The sequence below is a fragment of the Gallus gallus genome, chromosome 17, assembly GCF_016699485.2.
Source record: "Gallus gallus isolate bGalGal1 chromosome 17, bGalGal1.mat.broiler.GRCg7b, whole genome shotgun sequence".
Lineage (NCBI taxonomy): Eukaryota > Metazoa > Chordata > Aves > Galliformes > Phasianidae > Gallus > Gallus gallus.
In genome coordinates, this window is record NC_052548.1 from 9,437,880 (window position 1) to 9,452,557 (window position 14,678).

Genomic DNA, 14,678 nt, shown 5'->3' on the forward strand with positions numbered 1-14,678 from the left:
GCACTTAGATTGTTGGGAATGGAAGCGAACAGCAGCTGCAGAGGGAACTTGAAGACGTGCTGATGGATCCACCCATGGAAGATCAGTCAAGTGACCGAGACCATGGCGATGAAGTTAGGACTGATGGTGATGGGGAAGAACCTGTTGTCCTTGAAGCTTCAGCATCTTCTACCATTAACCCGGTGTCGGTGGCAGGACTCCAAAAACCAGAAATGAGTTTGCCAGTGAAACCATCCCAGGGAGGTTAGAAAAAAATGGGGAATACCTGGTGGTTCTGAAATAGCTTTATCTGGGGAAAGACAAGAGAGCTTTAGGTACAGGTGTGTCCAACTGTCCCTGTTTCTCATTAAAATCACCTAGTACAGGTTGGGTGATTCAAGAATTACTATATGCTGAACCATTTTTTCCTCTGAAAACACTTTCTGTACTGGCCTTGTGCAGAAATATTATGGTTATTTGCCTGGCTGTGTAAAAAAATTAATCTGTTTAGCTTGTCTGTACATCTTACTACTGCAGGGAAAATTGGCGCACGCGTATCACAAAGCTCTCTCAGTGAACTGATTGTAGAGTTTGGATGGCAGTGTTCCCTGCTGTCAGTAACTTGCTTTCAGGCAGAGTTTTTCTGCACTGTTTTGGTCTGACCAGTCTTTCTGTAATGTGTTTCTTAGTTGTTTTTTATGTGCAGTTGGTCAATCTCTGATAATTTACTTATTTATGCCTTGTCTTTTTTCTTATGTCCAACTTTGTCTTACCCTAGATTGCGGGGATTTGAGCCCTTTTACACCTGTGACTGATGAGGACAGTGTGGTATTTAGCAAGCTCACCTACTTAGGCTGTGCCTCTGTGAATGCTCCCCGGAGTGAAGTGGAAGCCCTCAGAATGATGTGCATCCTACGAAGCCAGTGCCAGATTTCTCTAGATGTGACTCTGTCAGTGCCTAATGTCTCTGAAGGAACAGTGAGGTACGAAGCTCATTCAGTTGCACTCTGGCTTTGTCCACTTGATGTTATTATCTTCCAGCAAAGGGAATAAGTTACTGTTTTATCTTGGAGAAGCCTTGAGCAACTTAGGATTTCTTTTAGTGGAAAATGTGGATTTTAAAGAGATCTGTGAAAAGTGGGGCTTCAGATTCTTTTACCAATGATACTTTACGCCCAAGGGTCAGTATGAAATACAGTGGTGACCCAGGATGCCACAAAAGCCATGGTGGGAGTGATGATTGATTAAACATTTTGGAAATAGCCTGGAAAATATTTTGTTTGTGGGGCTGGATAGCTGCTGGTACACAAGGCTTAGCAGGATGAGGGATGACAGTTCTGTATATTAGTTTTTGTATGATGTACATTCTCCAGTACTAATAAATTGTCGAGGCTTGCAAGTTAATGGCTGGCTGAAATAATTCTTCTAAAACTGCAGGGTTTCTTTTCTGTCTCTCTTTTTACAGACTTTTAGATCCTCAGACGAACACAGAAATAGCAAATTATCCAATCTATAAAATCCTTTTCTGTGTACGAGGGCATGATGGGACCCCTGAATGTGATTGCTTTGCTTTCACTGAAAGCCACTACAATGCAGAACTCTTCAGGATTCACGTCTTCCGATGCGAGATTCAAGAGGCTGTGAGTTGAATCTTTTTGTCAAGTAATTATGTAAACATAAAAGTTATTTCCAAGATAGAGCAGAATTATATCAGGCACTTTAGAGGTAATACAATTCATTACTTTTCATACCTCAGATATGAAATGAGAATGCATATTTAATGTTCTCTTTTTCTAAGAAGTGTAGGAAAAGTTAATTAGACCTACAGCAGCTGCAAGCACTTCTATACAGTTATTTCTCGTTGTGTTAGCAAGCAAAAATTCAGATCAGTTTTCAGCTGTGCTACGTTTTGTTCACTTCTGTGTTTCTGAACTTTCTTTGGTGCTGTGTAACTGCAGGTGAGCCGAATACTGTACAGCTTTGCCACTGCCTTTCGTCGTTCTGCCAAACAAACCCCGCTCTCAGCCATTGCCACCCCACAGACTCCAGACAGTGATATTTTCACCTTCTCTGTGTCACTGGAAATCAAAGAAGATGATGGGAAAGGTTATTTCAGGTATAGCTCTTTCATTCTTGTGCGTACAGCATCTGTTTCTCCTATTGGAAAGCAAGGGAATGGGTCTGCTAGAAGTTGTTTTTTTGTTCTGCTCAGCCTATACACAGTGCCCTTAGATGTTTAATGCAGCCATTTATAGTCTCCTGTAATTGCTGAAGTGTCTTTATTTCAGTACGGCATGTCTGCCAAATGTTCTGACTTGTTGAGCCAAATATTCTGACTTGGCTCTCAGCCACAGCTTCAGCAGTATTTCTCTTCTTGGATTTGCATTCTAGCTTAAGCTTTCTTTATTAAATAAATAAATAAAGCACATCTCATAATCCAGTATTTATTCAGCACCTTCCATTGTAGACAATCCAAAGGACTGCTCAAGTGCTAGCAGCTGAAAAATGATTAGCTCAGAGCCTGAACATGAAAGATACAGATGGTTCTTGGGCTCAGACGCAGCAGCAGCAATTGCCAGGATGTGTAGCTGCAGCACATGGTGGTACACTAGGTGATGTTCAGTCCTGCTGGCACGGTACCAATGTTGGCATAGCCACTATGGTGCAGGTAGTGTAAAACCATCCCAGCAAAGTAGAATCCTTTCTACGTTGGGTGTACTGTAAGGTTTTATTTCAAATAGCTGGCTTTAAAGGTTTGACACTAATTCTTGTATGATCTGTTCAAGTTCAGACCTATTCTTGGAATACTTATACTGGAAATTAAAACAACTTTTAGAAAGATTTCTAAAAGAAACAGTGTTTGCCCCCCTTGTGAAAGAAGAAAGTGATGTGCTGCTGTGTTTAAGTAATAACGTGCAATTGCTATCTATTAAGTAATACAAGGAATCAGTATTTAGAAACTTTCTTAAAATGCTGCTGGAAATCTCACAAGAATTAGCCATATAGTATAAACACCACAGTTTTTATTCTGAAAACTAAGTGTACTTGGTTTTCACCTAATTGTGATAAAATATTATCACTTAATTACATTTTCATTTCTTTCATGTTACTGATGGTAGTGTGCACGGAAGAAAGATCTTGAATTCTTTAATATAAGAAGCTGGCTTCACCAAATGTCTGATGCTGGTTTTGATACATTCAAAGAATACAGATAAATGATGTTCTGAATATTTTTTTCCCTTTCTGGTAAATAACAGTGCAGTTCCCAAAGACAAGGACAGGCAGTGCTTTAAACTCCGCCAAGGAATAGATAAGAAGATAGTGATTTATGTCCAACAGACAACTAATAAGGAGCTTGCTATTGAGAGGTAATTGTATGAATTAAAAGTATATATATTTTTATTTGATGTTTTGTGCTCTTTCTTCTGAGGCAGCAGCTTAATAACTGTTCTATGAATACTCTGTTTATATAACTTAATTCCACGCCTCTGAGTTGAGTGGAACTGTGCAGAAGATCTGGCTGCTTGTTCAGCATGTGTGTGACAGGGGGCACAATGCAGGCACAGTGAAATCTTGCACAGGTCTGCTTGTTTAGCCAGTGGTCATATCTCCTCTAGCCTGTTCAAAAACATTCCTTTCCTCTTCGTTGCATCTGAGAATATTTCTTGTACATATGCTTTGAATCTGCTGCGGTCTGGAATTCTAGAATATGAAGCACCTTTGTAGGGAAGAGGAGAGTTCAGACTTCAAATTGTTCACTTCATGGAAATAAATGGGCAGTTTTTGATGACTGACAGAGTTTAGTGTTTTATGTAATACAGAGAAAAGATGCAGCTTCTGCCAAACTCTGCAGTCTGACAAAAAGCAGGAACTTTAGGAAGTGTGGTCAACCAGAGGATGAAGTGGAATATAACTCAGTGGGTGGTATTTATGAAAAATAAAACCACAGAAGACAGATCCTTGCACTTTGTGCGGAATTTCCTGATTCTTGTCAGTATCAAAGGTGAAATTCTATGCAAATATGTCTCAAACCAGCCAACCAAACAAGAAAAAACAAAAAGAGAAGAAGAGGGGCAGTACTGTCCTACCTGCAGAATAGGGAGCTCTTGTTAGGAGATTGTTTGACACGCAGTTATCTTTGCAAACAAAGATAATTGAACTGTACAGGCCACTATAAGCAGGATAAAATCATAATGTAAATATTCTTGTGAAATTTTGCTTGACATTTTTAATATTGGCTTGACATTGTTTTGGTTGGTGTGCTTGATACTGTGCTCAAATGTCAAGAATTGTTGACATTTGTTACTGCATTCGTGGGCTGCTTGTGGTGTGTGATGGAATAATTAGACAAGGAATGCCTATGATTTGTTTATAAGTAGTAATTTTTGCAGATTCATTTCTTTTGCCTGACTTTCCAGATGTTTTGGCCTCCTCCTGAGCCGTGGGAAAGATGTTCGGAGTGGTGACATGCACCTTTTAGATTTGGTAAGGGTCTTCTATTAACAAAATCTAGTCACTTGTTGTAACTATGATTGCTTATGATCTCAGGGTAGACAGAAAAGGTTTAGATGCTTAGACACACTTATTGTGTTGATAGTGTACATCATGCTCTTGAGTGTTGCCCTGGAAAATTGGGTTGAATTGTTACCTCTGATTTTATTTTCAGAAGATTATCTCTGTTATAGGATCATGCAAAATGAACTTCATGTGCCCTTGCCTCACCTCTGCTGGAGCTGTTTTATGTAGCTGAAGCTCTTGTAATATAGAAGTTGCTTTAATTTAAATAAAGATTGATAAGCTTCCTTGTTTCCAGGAGTCGATGGGTAAAAGTTCTGATGGAAAATCATACGTGATCACTGGTAGCTGGAATCAAAAATCTCCACACTTCCAATTTGTAAATGAAGAAACACCAAAAGGTATGAACCTGGCCAGATTTTATCCATAGTCAAGGTAGATAATTTATACAGGGAGGACTAGATCAATTCTCCTTTCTTTAAGATGCATCTTGCACAAAGAATATACTTCATAATATGGAATATAATCTCAGAAACAAAACAAGTATAGAAGAAAAGTCCTATGTTTAGGAATAATACCTTGTAAGAATAACTGTGTCTCGATGAGAGGCTGTATAGGTGTGGGGACAGGATGCAGCATCCTTGTTCTCTGTTAGAGTTTAAGAATCCCATTGAGAATTGCACTGAATAGACTACTGCAGGCTTCCTCTTCGCTTAGTTTCGGTGATCAGTTCAGATTTTTCTGCTTCCAAGTTTTTTTCGCTGTTTAGTGAGGTAAGACTTGAGTTTTTTGTAGGTAACTTATTTCTAAAAGCGAATAAAATGTTATTTAGCTAGGTGATAGATCTGTACTGTGGGTATTTCTCTTATTGTTGCTTTGGGATTTCTCTCTAGATAAAGTACTGTTCATGACTACTGCTGTGGATTTGGTGATAACTGAGGTTCAGGAACCTGTTCGATTCATCTTGGAGACTAAAGTGAGAGTTTGTTCACCTAATGAGAGGTTGTTCTGGCCCTTCAGCAAACGTAGCTCCACTGAAAATTTTTTCCTGAAATTAAAACAGGTAACACTTTTTTCTTTCTTTTTTTTTTTTCACCTACAGTTAATTTGTGATTTGGCAGGGTTGTTTTTCAAAGGTTATCGTGATATGGTTGATTATACCCATCGAGAGGTAGGCTTATGGTATAATGCAGAATAAATACAAATGCACCGAGGGTAAAGGACAACTGTAGTTACGTGTGCCTGTCAGCCATTCAGAATTTCACTGCAGTTGTTTCCCATAGGTTAAAGTAGAGATTTCACACATACCTCTGGTTTCCCTAGGAGGGAAAAAATACAAGCAGTCACAAATAAATCCCTAGAACTTCTTAAAAACTTTACTGTTTCTTCCAACTTACTTTTTTACCGTATCTGCTTAAAAAGAAATAATTATTTCTGTCCAGAATAGTCATAATGACAATATGAGGCAATAACTTAGTCTCAAAATAAGGCTGGAAAATTGAAGGTCCAGGTTACTATAGAGATGATGTACTTGATGTAGCTGCCATTCTCCTGCTTTAGAAATTACTTCTTAGAGCTGAAAGTCCTGATTTAAGAAATGGAATGATACAGAAGCAAACATCATTGTGGATGTATGTGATCTTTCAGGGTTTCATAATTCTGGTTGCAGTGCAAAAAAGCAAGGTTATGGTCCTTCTGATTTCTTGACAAGTATTATTTTTAAAAGATCTGAATGAAGTAGGATACTTTTCTGTGGTGGTTTGTATTCCTCATTCACTTGTCTTTAAAACACTAACATATAGTGGCAGTATTTCTTGGTAGTAACAAAGATGAGGTTTGCTAAGGATTCTTTTTTGCGTCTGTCCTATCTTTTAGTTAAAATATGAATAAACATTTCAGGAACTGCCCTTCTAAATTTCCTTCAAAAATTGGTTTAGATCAGTCTATTTACTTGGGATATCTTTGAGGTGGAGCATGGAGATGTTGAGCTGTTAAGGCTGCTGAGCTATAAATATTTTACTACCTCTAAGAAGCACCTTCTCCTCTTGGTGGTTTAAAGGAAGCTTGTCTTACCGAGCTAATTCTGTATCTTTTGTCTTACTAAATTCACAGGCATTGTGACTTATCTCAGCTAATTCTTTTCTTTCCAAAGCACTGTCAGACTGTCCAACTTCCAGTGTTTACTAATGGAAGATTATCAGAATTCATAGTGGAAGCAACAAATATAGAATGTACTGCCTGATAAGCCTGGAAGGGAAACCTGTTTCTATGGAGCCATGACTAGCCTATTAAAAATACAGCTGTGTAGAGTTGGCTTATCTTACTTTGGCAGTGTTTCTTTATTCGGAAATGGTGGAAGCAGAGACATTTTATTTTCTCAGATTACATTTAGTGATTTAGTAATTTTTAGTTTGGATTAATTTCTTCTCATTTTAAATTCTCCAAAGAGTAAAATTGAGCATTGGAAGCTTACTGTAGAGTATGATTATACCTTTTATTTCTCTCTTTTCTTCATCCTTCCTTTTCTGTTCTCTATTTTTATTGCTTTATAACAAAACAAAATCAAAATTCTTGGACTGCATTAAAATTTGGGAAACATTTCACAAGGGAAAAAAATTCTTTTTAAAGCAAAGGAAGATGTGAAAGCATTGAAAATTAAGGGGGATACAGAACCACTTAATAACCTTTGGAACCCAGCAGAGTGTGTGTGTGTGTGTGTGTGTGTGTGTATTCTCACGGCAGCGCGGGCGCAGATAGCTGACTTGGAAACATTGCTGAAGACATTGACATGGTGGGAAAGTTAAGTTAGAATTCTCCTTTTGTTCTCACAGTATTTCCAGAAAATTAGAGTAATTAGACTTCTTCTGAAAGGTATGAGATGAGTGGCATTAGGATAGAAACATTTGCAGGCCTGTGTGATGCATGCAGTGTTGTGCGGGGATTGAAGGTCATTCACTGCAGAATGCGAGTAAAAACGTTTCTCTGCTATTCTGTTCCAAAAAGAAGTAGAACCTTTAAGAAGTGACCTGGAGATCTGTGTAGCTTTTCATGGTAAAGGTAATTTTTTTTTTTCATAGATAAAGCAAAAGGACAGAAAGAATAACTCAGACACATTATATGAAGTTGTGTGTCTAGAAAGTGAATCAGAGAGGGAGAGAAGAAAAACCACAGCGAGCCCCTCTCTTCGCCTGCCCCAGTCAGGGTCACAGGGCTCAATGATTCCTTCCCCTCCAGAGGATGATGAAGAGGAAGGTAAGATACAGATTGTGTGCTTTAAATTCTTCAGCAAACAAGAACCAAAAAATCCCCGAAACAAACACACAAAAAACCATGTAGTTTATATATCTTAGTTATGAAACACGTTGAATTCTTTCCAATCAGAATTTGGCCTACTGCTCATGGTTTTTTGGTTTTTGTTTTATTGTTTCTTTGGTTCTAAATCTTGCTTTAATGCTGTGAGTATTCAATAACCAGTACCCCTGCATTCCTGGATCAGCCTCTCCCTTGTCTGACACTTCTGTGGTTTGTCTGTGCTTTGCTCAGCCCAGGCCTCACAAAATCTTCAGTGTGATATATTTGGAACAATGTGAAAAGAGGCTGCTAAAAATTTGGGATTATCATGTAGCTTCTGCCCCTCCCTGAGCAGCTGTGAAAAGATTTGAGAGTGCAAATGAGAAGCTGGTATTTGAAAATGTAAGCGACCAGTGTGTTTTAGTGAAGAGGAAAGTATAGACATCTGTAATACATAAAACTATACCAGCACTTGTCTAATCTGAACCTTAATGCATTTTCAATCTCTCTTTTTTTAAAAAACATCTCTTGAGCTAAAATATGGACTAGCTCTGAGTATATAAGCATCTGGCCTTACAGCTTTGAGCTGAATATAGATGACTTGAGTTTCTGCTTTTTCTTTTTCTGCTGACATTTAATGTGACCTTGAGTGAATTGTTTCACTTCTGTGCCTTACTTTCCCTTTATTTAAAAAGCCAACAAAAACCAGATTAGTTTCGAATTTAATTCCTTTGCAAAATGTTATTCATAAAAAATTCTCCAAGCCTTTGCTATCTGGGAACATACATACATACATACATACGTGTGTGTGTGTGGTTTTGTTGTTTACAGTAGATGTAAACTCTTGCATTGCTGACAATTTCAAGTATCAGTTAAGATAGTATTTTTTAATTCAATCTATGCTGTTTCATCAATAATGCAAAAACAATGTTGACTGCTGTAACAATGAAGTGTATTTTTGTATGTGATGCCTGTTGTGATCCTTTAAAGCTATCTGTCAGTACAGAAGTTATGTGGTTATGCTAATCTAAGCACTCCCTGCTCAGTTCTCCCTTAGCTGAAAGTTTGAGTCAAAAAGCTGTTTAGTTTAAGTTAGAGATAATATCAGAAAGTACTGAGTTTCAAAGTAGAAGTACAAAACAGTTTAAGTAAAATACTTTGTGGACTTTCATGGACGTTAACAACGTGGCAAGCCTGCTGCTGGTCAGTAGAACCACATGGCTTTTATTGTCTTTTCAGCTTGTATAGTATTTTAGCTTTTTAGATAGGGAAAATTGTGCTCTTTGAGAATTTTTATGATTTTCCAAAAGTTTGGGTATAACTACTTATGGGAAAGGTCTCTAGTCTTGCCTCAGTGGGAATCCAGCTAGATAGGCTGACCAGAGCCTTGTCCTGTTGTTTCTCACATCCAGTGATGCAGTACAGATCCTCCTCTTTGTGTCAGAGCTAGGCTATTTTCAGGGATTTTTATTTTTATTTTTTTTTCTGTACTGGTAGCCAGAATTTCACATGTTGCAGCTTGTCTTCTGCATCTTATCACATCTCTGTGCAGCTCTGAGAAGAGGCTGCTTCTGGCTTCTCTGTGTTGAGTGCACAAACAGTGCACCCACAAATGAGGAATTCCTCTTGCCACACACTAATGCAGTTAGTGAAGCAATATTTGTATGTGCTGTGGTAAGGTAATGTCTGTTGATCTCATAGCATCCCCTCTATTCTCTTGGCAGACAATGATGAACCTCTCTTGAGTGGTTCTGGAGATGTTTCCAAAGAGTGTGCAGAAAAAATTCTGGAGACGTGGGGAGAGTTGCTGTCCAAATGGTGAGTGGCAAAACTGCATTCTGAAAATGAGAATGCTGAATGCTGTCAGCCTGTTTGCTCCTTCTGTCTGGATTTTTTCTTATTTCCAGAAGGCAGCTGAAGTTAGTTTGAGTTTAGTCCTGTCTCATCCCCATAACACCCTATATTCTCTGGCTTTGGATTTCTTCAAGGAATGTTTTAAGCATTTTCAGTTTTGAGTGCGTATTTAAATACGGTATAGAAATTCTTTTGTGCTGCTTCCTTAGGTGATTGTTAATCTTAAAATGAGTGCGTTACGCACATGTGAGCTTCACTGGAGTTTTGTTACTGAAAAATCTAAGCTAAGTAATAAAAGAAGAGGTGCATTTTCTTGTCTTTATTTTGCATAGATCTCTTCCATTCCTCTTTGTAATTCTGATTTATTTCACAGCCGTTTTTCCCTGCAGCTGTCATATCTTAGTAACCACAGCTTAAGAAAATGGGAGATTTGTACTTGGATAGCAAAGATGCTTTTCCTCCCTTCTCTGAAGGAAGATGGCTCTAGAGCCTGCCAAGAGGGAAGTACATGAGTTCTACTTTTTTTCCCTACAAAATGCCAATTTATAAAAAGAGCATTTCTTGACAGTCAAGTTGCTAATGCAGCACCTGTTTTCCTTTAATGAAGGTTCTTTTAGTCACCCACCTTCAAGTAGCCTGAGAGATTTTAAGAAACTGATGTTAATTATTGAAAAATGTAGGGTGTTTTTTTTTCCTTTTTGCAAAGAGAGATGACAAGCACAACATCATATTGAGCTCAAATGTGCCATGTTTCAGCTCTTGCTTTAGTTGTTGCCTTCTGCTGATTAACATCATTGAAGAGCAGGATGAGAGCTGTACAGCAACCAAGGGTCTTACCAAGGGCATTGGATCTAAGGAGTAGGACTGCAGAGTAGATAGAGTCTAATGCACTTTAGCAGAGGGAAAGTACTGATGTGACCTCTTAGCCAGGTCTCATCAGTCTTTGAATTAAGGTTATCACAGCTTAGTATTATTTCTTATCTTCTGTGGTTGCTTAGTGCTAATTTAGATAATAGCTTTTACTGCTGGTTTGTTTTTGCACTACTGTGTTGGACTTGGTTAATAGGAATGGGTGCATGAAATGGACACTTCTGTAGGGTGGCTGCGCTACGATCCTTTTTTCTTCCTCCTCCTGGACTTAGAGAAGTTCCATTAACAGCTGAACTCTGTTCATTCGCTATGAGAAAGTTTCAACTTGAGTTTTTTGTAATTCTTCTGAGGGCTGAAAGATAATTAAGCTACCTGCCTCCAATTGAAAATGTTTTGGCAGCTCTAAGAGGATATGAAGTGCTTCTTTGCTAATGCTGGCAACAACAGCTTTAATGTGTGTTAAAGGGCTTTCCTTCTTAACTAACAATGAGTATTTGGAAATAATGATCCTTGAGCTTTTAACATAAGAGGATTGAAAATCATAAAAATCAGAGTTCAGGTAGTTTCATGCTAGGTTTTTAGAATCCTATAATTAGATTTATATAGCAATTAAATGTGTGCTGGTATTTTGTGATTTCTTATTAACGTTTGGCTCATACTTTATAACTGGTGAGTCACAATTTTTTCATCTCAGAATAGTTTTGAAAAATCTGATAGTGTGTGGCCACAGCCTTAAAGCTCATGGCTGTACTCATTAGAATTACTGTTGTACTTATTCTGATCTAAAGCCTTGATTTAATAGGCTTTTACTGACTGGTCTTTGATTTTAATATTTTGTATGGTAAGTATTTTATATAAATATGTAAATGTGATATGTAAGTTCATAGTTATAGATGTATGTAGATGTAAGTGTAATTGTTATATAAACATTATCATAATTATTTTGTTTAGAGAAAACAAAATGAAGGAGGATGTAATGATTGTAGCTCCTGTGCAATACATACTCTGCTTTAAATGTCCAGCATGGCCCAGATGGCTGCAGATCATTGTGCTGGAACTGGAGGAGGGCAATAAGGATTCCCAGCCTGCATAAAATTGTCATCCATGTATGCTAGACTGTTAAGGCAGATTATTAAATACAAGTTTATTAAAAGAATGCAATCAATATGAATTAAGTTCAGCTTTTGCCATTGTCTGTCAGTGCTCTTAATCATTTTACATAGGTTTTCTTTTTCTTTTTTCTTTTTTTGCAACTGCAGACAAATTATAATTTCTTTGATTTAAGGGCTCTGTATTTTGGGCATTTAATGTATGAGCCACAAATGGATTGTTGAGCTTAACTTTCTGTAACTGCATAAATTAAGTTCAGTTTTTACAACTTGCTGTGCTGTAATTTATGAGCTGTCAACCAGTCCCACTTGAAAAGAACTGTTTAGTTGAGAATAGCTTGTGGAACAGTGGCAGCTCTTTAAATGTCTGGGTGTAGTTCGAAAACCCTGCAAAGTTTTTCGGTAGTTCTGCTACAGCAGGGTTACGTGGTTACCTGTCTACTCTGGTGGTAGGATCAGAGAGCAGTGTTTGCTTCTGCAAAGTGTTCAGTTTTTGGTGTGGTCTGAGCTTGGACTTCTACAAATGTGGTACCTCTCCCCCAGTTCTGGTTTTTGCTCTGGGCTTTTGGTTTGTTGAATGTTTTATAATGTATGCTTTTATTATATTTAAATTTCTTAGGAATCAAGGAAATAGTTTGCAAAGTTCATCTCCAAATCTGTTTTTTCCGTAAGTTCTTACTTTGGTAAGAATTCCACTTATTCTTGACAACATGTGGAGCATCTTCATGTTCCTGTCATCCGGCATGTATGGTGCTGCACATCAGTTGTTCACCTACTCATTTATTTCTGCATGGATAATCTAACAAAGCCTTCCTTCACACCAGGCACCTCAATTTGAGTGTGAGGCCAAAGACACTGTCAGCGCTGGTGAGGAGTGGTGTCCCTGAGGCCCTGAGAGGAGAGGTCTGGCAGCTGCTGGCAGGGTGTCACAACAACGATCACCTGGTGGAGAAGTACCGAATCCTCATCACAAAGGTAGAATGCTTTTTTTTTTCCATTTTCCTCCCTCTGGCATGTTAATGAAAGGAAATAGAGAAACTCCCAAAAGGCTGAGGTGTTGTCTGAATATGGTATATCAACCCGTGAGGGGAATTCAGTCCTTCCCTCAGCAAAAAAAAGACAACAAAAAAAAATCTAACATGCAGTATTAGTTATTGCCATATTTCTAGACTGCTTTCTTTTCATAATCCTTGCTACGCCCAGATAAGTTCTGAGTTAATTTGTCAGAAATTAATATTCTATTAATTACATTCATAAGTGACAGATTCAGGGAGCTCATTTCCTTTGCTTGTTTGGATTTCCTGGATGAAAGCTGAATTTTGTTCTGTTGTCTTATTAATGTTTATGCTAAAAATTCAGTGCTAGTTGAATTGCAGCTTGTTTTTTTTTTTTTGAGGTAGAAAAAACAGCACGTTGGACATTTTGCACTAGAAGCAGTTTTTTAACTTCTCATCTTGAATGCTGACCTCAATAACATGGGAAAATTAAAAAAAAAAAAAATCAGTTACAGCCATCATTGAATGTTTCTGAAGAAAGTTGTAGAGTGACAAAGGGGACACAAGATGAGATATTGCTTCTTTTCCAGAAAATCCATGTGCTGATTTGGTTTTAATCATTATCCTTACAGATAAGTTCTATTTTTCTATTTTCATCAATTGCGTATCTCCAGAAGGACTATATTGAATTCCTTAATATTGCTACCTGCATAGTAGAACTGTAACTTGTGTTTATGGTGAATAAATCATACAGTTATTATGGAGGTTGAGTGCTCTTGCAAGGAGCGTGTCAGAGTTACCTTGCAGTGCTGTCACAATTGCTCTGTGACTGGATGACTGTGTGACTTTTCCTTCTGTTTCAATATTTTGGTATCAGAATGGGAAAGGTGGTCTCTGTGGCACAGTGCATGGCACATAGTGCAGCCATCTTTGTGATAAAAAAAATGAGCTGTGTAACATCTGGTGTCTAAGTCTGTAAAGCCTTTCCACTCATTTATGCTGGGCAGACACAAAGGACATAACCTGGATCTGATGTGTTGGAAGCATCTCTGGAGTCCAAGTGCAGGGGGGTTGGCTGACCAGCACTGTGGCCTGCAGCAAGAGGATGGCTGCACCTGCAGCAGTCATTCAGCATGTAAACTAATTAAGCAATTAAAGAGAATGAGCACTGAATGACCATTTTCATGCTCTGCTGCCATCACATTAAGTTGGTAGTACACTACCAGCAATAACCAAGTCTAGCAAATGAACACGACTTCTGCTTTAATGTGGGAGTTTCCCATTAGACCATTGTTCTGGCTATTTGCCTTGTGACTTAAATATAAACTACGTGAAAATGGGCTGTGATTCTTTCTGTAGGGTGGGCAGAGAGGGTTGTGCTTTTAGAGCAAAATTGTCTGTGTGAATTCACACTACAATAGTGATTTTGTCAACCTGCAGACAATGGAGAGAGAAAAGGTTACCAAAAGGTTATCATTGGCTGATGAGGACCTGAGTCAGGACTTGGGAAGATGATGTTTGCAGACCCATTGTGTACAGTGTATGCTAACAGTGTGACGAAGCTGTACTACATCTTGTCCTTATTTTTTTTTTTTATTTTCAAGCCTTTCATAGATTATTTGATAATTTTTATTTCTAATGCAACTAATTATTCTTACTGCTCTGAAAATAGCAGCTCAGTTACAGTCAATATGCACCAGTGGCAAGGTGCTTTATAATACACTGCTTTGCTGGCCTCGTAATGCTCTGTCATGTTTTGCATGTCACTAATGCAAACTCCACTCTAACAAGAGTGCAGTTATTTGTGTTACCATGCACTGGAAGTGGTCTGTTGCTGAAGGCTGCCATGGTGTAGTGTGGAAGCACGAGGAGTTGATGTGAAACCTTTTCTCTTCAGTGCAAGCAGGAGATGCAGTGTGGCACTTGGAGTACTCGTAATCCAGTGCCCCTTCTCTCTTAATGTTGACCTCTATTTCTGTAGCTGTATTTGATTTCTGCCAGACTGTTCATGACCCCATGTGGCAGCACAGCCCCAAATTAATAAGGATCTGTGTTGACAGCTGCT

The 14,678-nt window shown here is 38.3% G+C and overlaps 1 protein-coding gene across 9 annotated transcripts in view; it reads left to right on the plus strand.

Moving 5' to 3' along the window:
- RABGAP1 (RAB GTPase activating protein 1) overlaps positions 1-14,678 on the plus strand; it is a 72,688-nt gene that overhangs the window by 23,306 nt on the left and 34,704 nt on the right. For all 9 annotated transcript variants that reach the window (XM_046901832.1, XM_415391.8, XM_015279575.4 and 6 more), the window contains 11 exons: positions 9-243; positions 758-962; positions 1,445-1,619; positions 1,938-2,095; positions 3,237-3,347; positions 4,398-4,464; positions 4,793-4,895; positions 5,388-5,557; positions 7,572-7,746; positions 9,510-9,603; positions 12,443-12,593. In XM_046901832.1, coding sequence (XP_046757788.1) covers positions 9-243; positions 758-962; positions 1,445-1,619; positions 1,938-2,095; positions 3,237-3,347; positions 4,398-4,464; positions 4,793-4,895; positions 5,388-5,557; positions 7,572-7,746; positions 9,510-9,603; positions 12,443-12,593 — 1,644 coding nt within the window. The remainder of the gene's footprint in view (positions 1-8; positions 244-757; positions 963-1,444; positions 1,620-1,937; positions 2,096-3,236; positions 3,348-4,397; positions 4,465-4,792; positions 4,896-5,387; positions 5,558-7,571; positions 7,747-9,509; positions 9,604-12,442; positions 12,594-14,678) is intronic.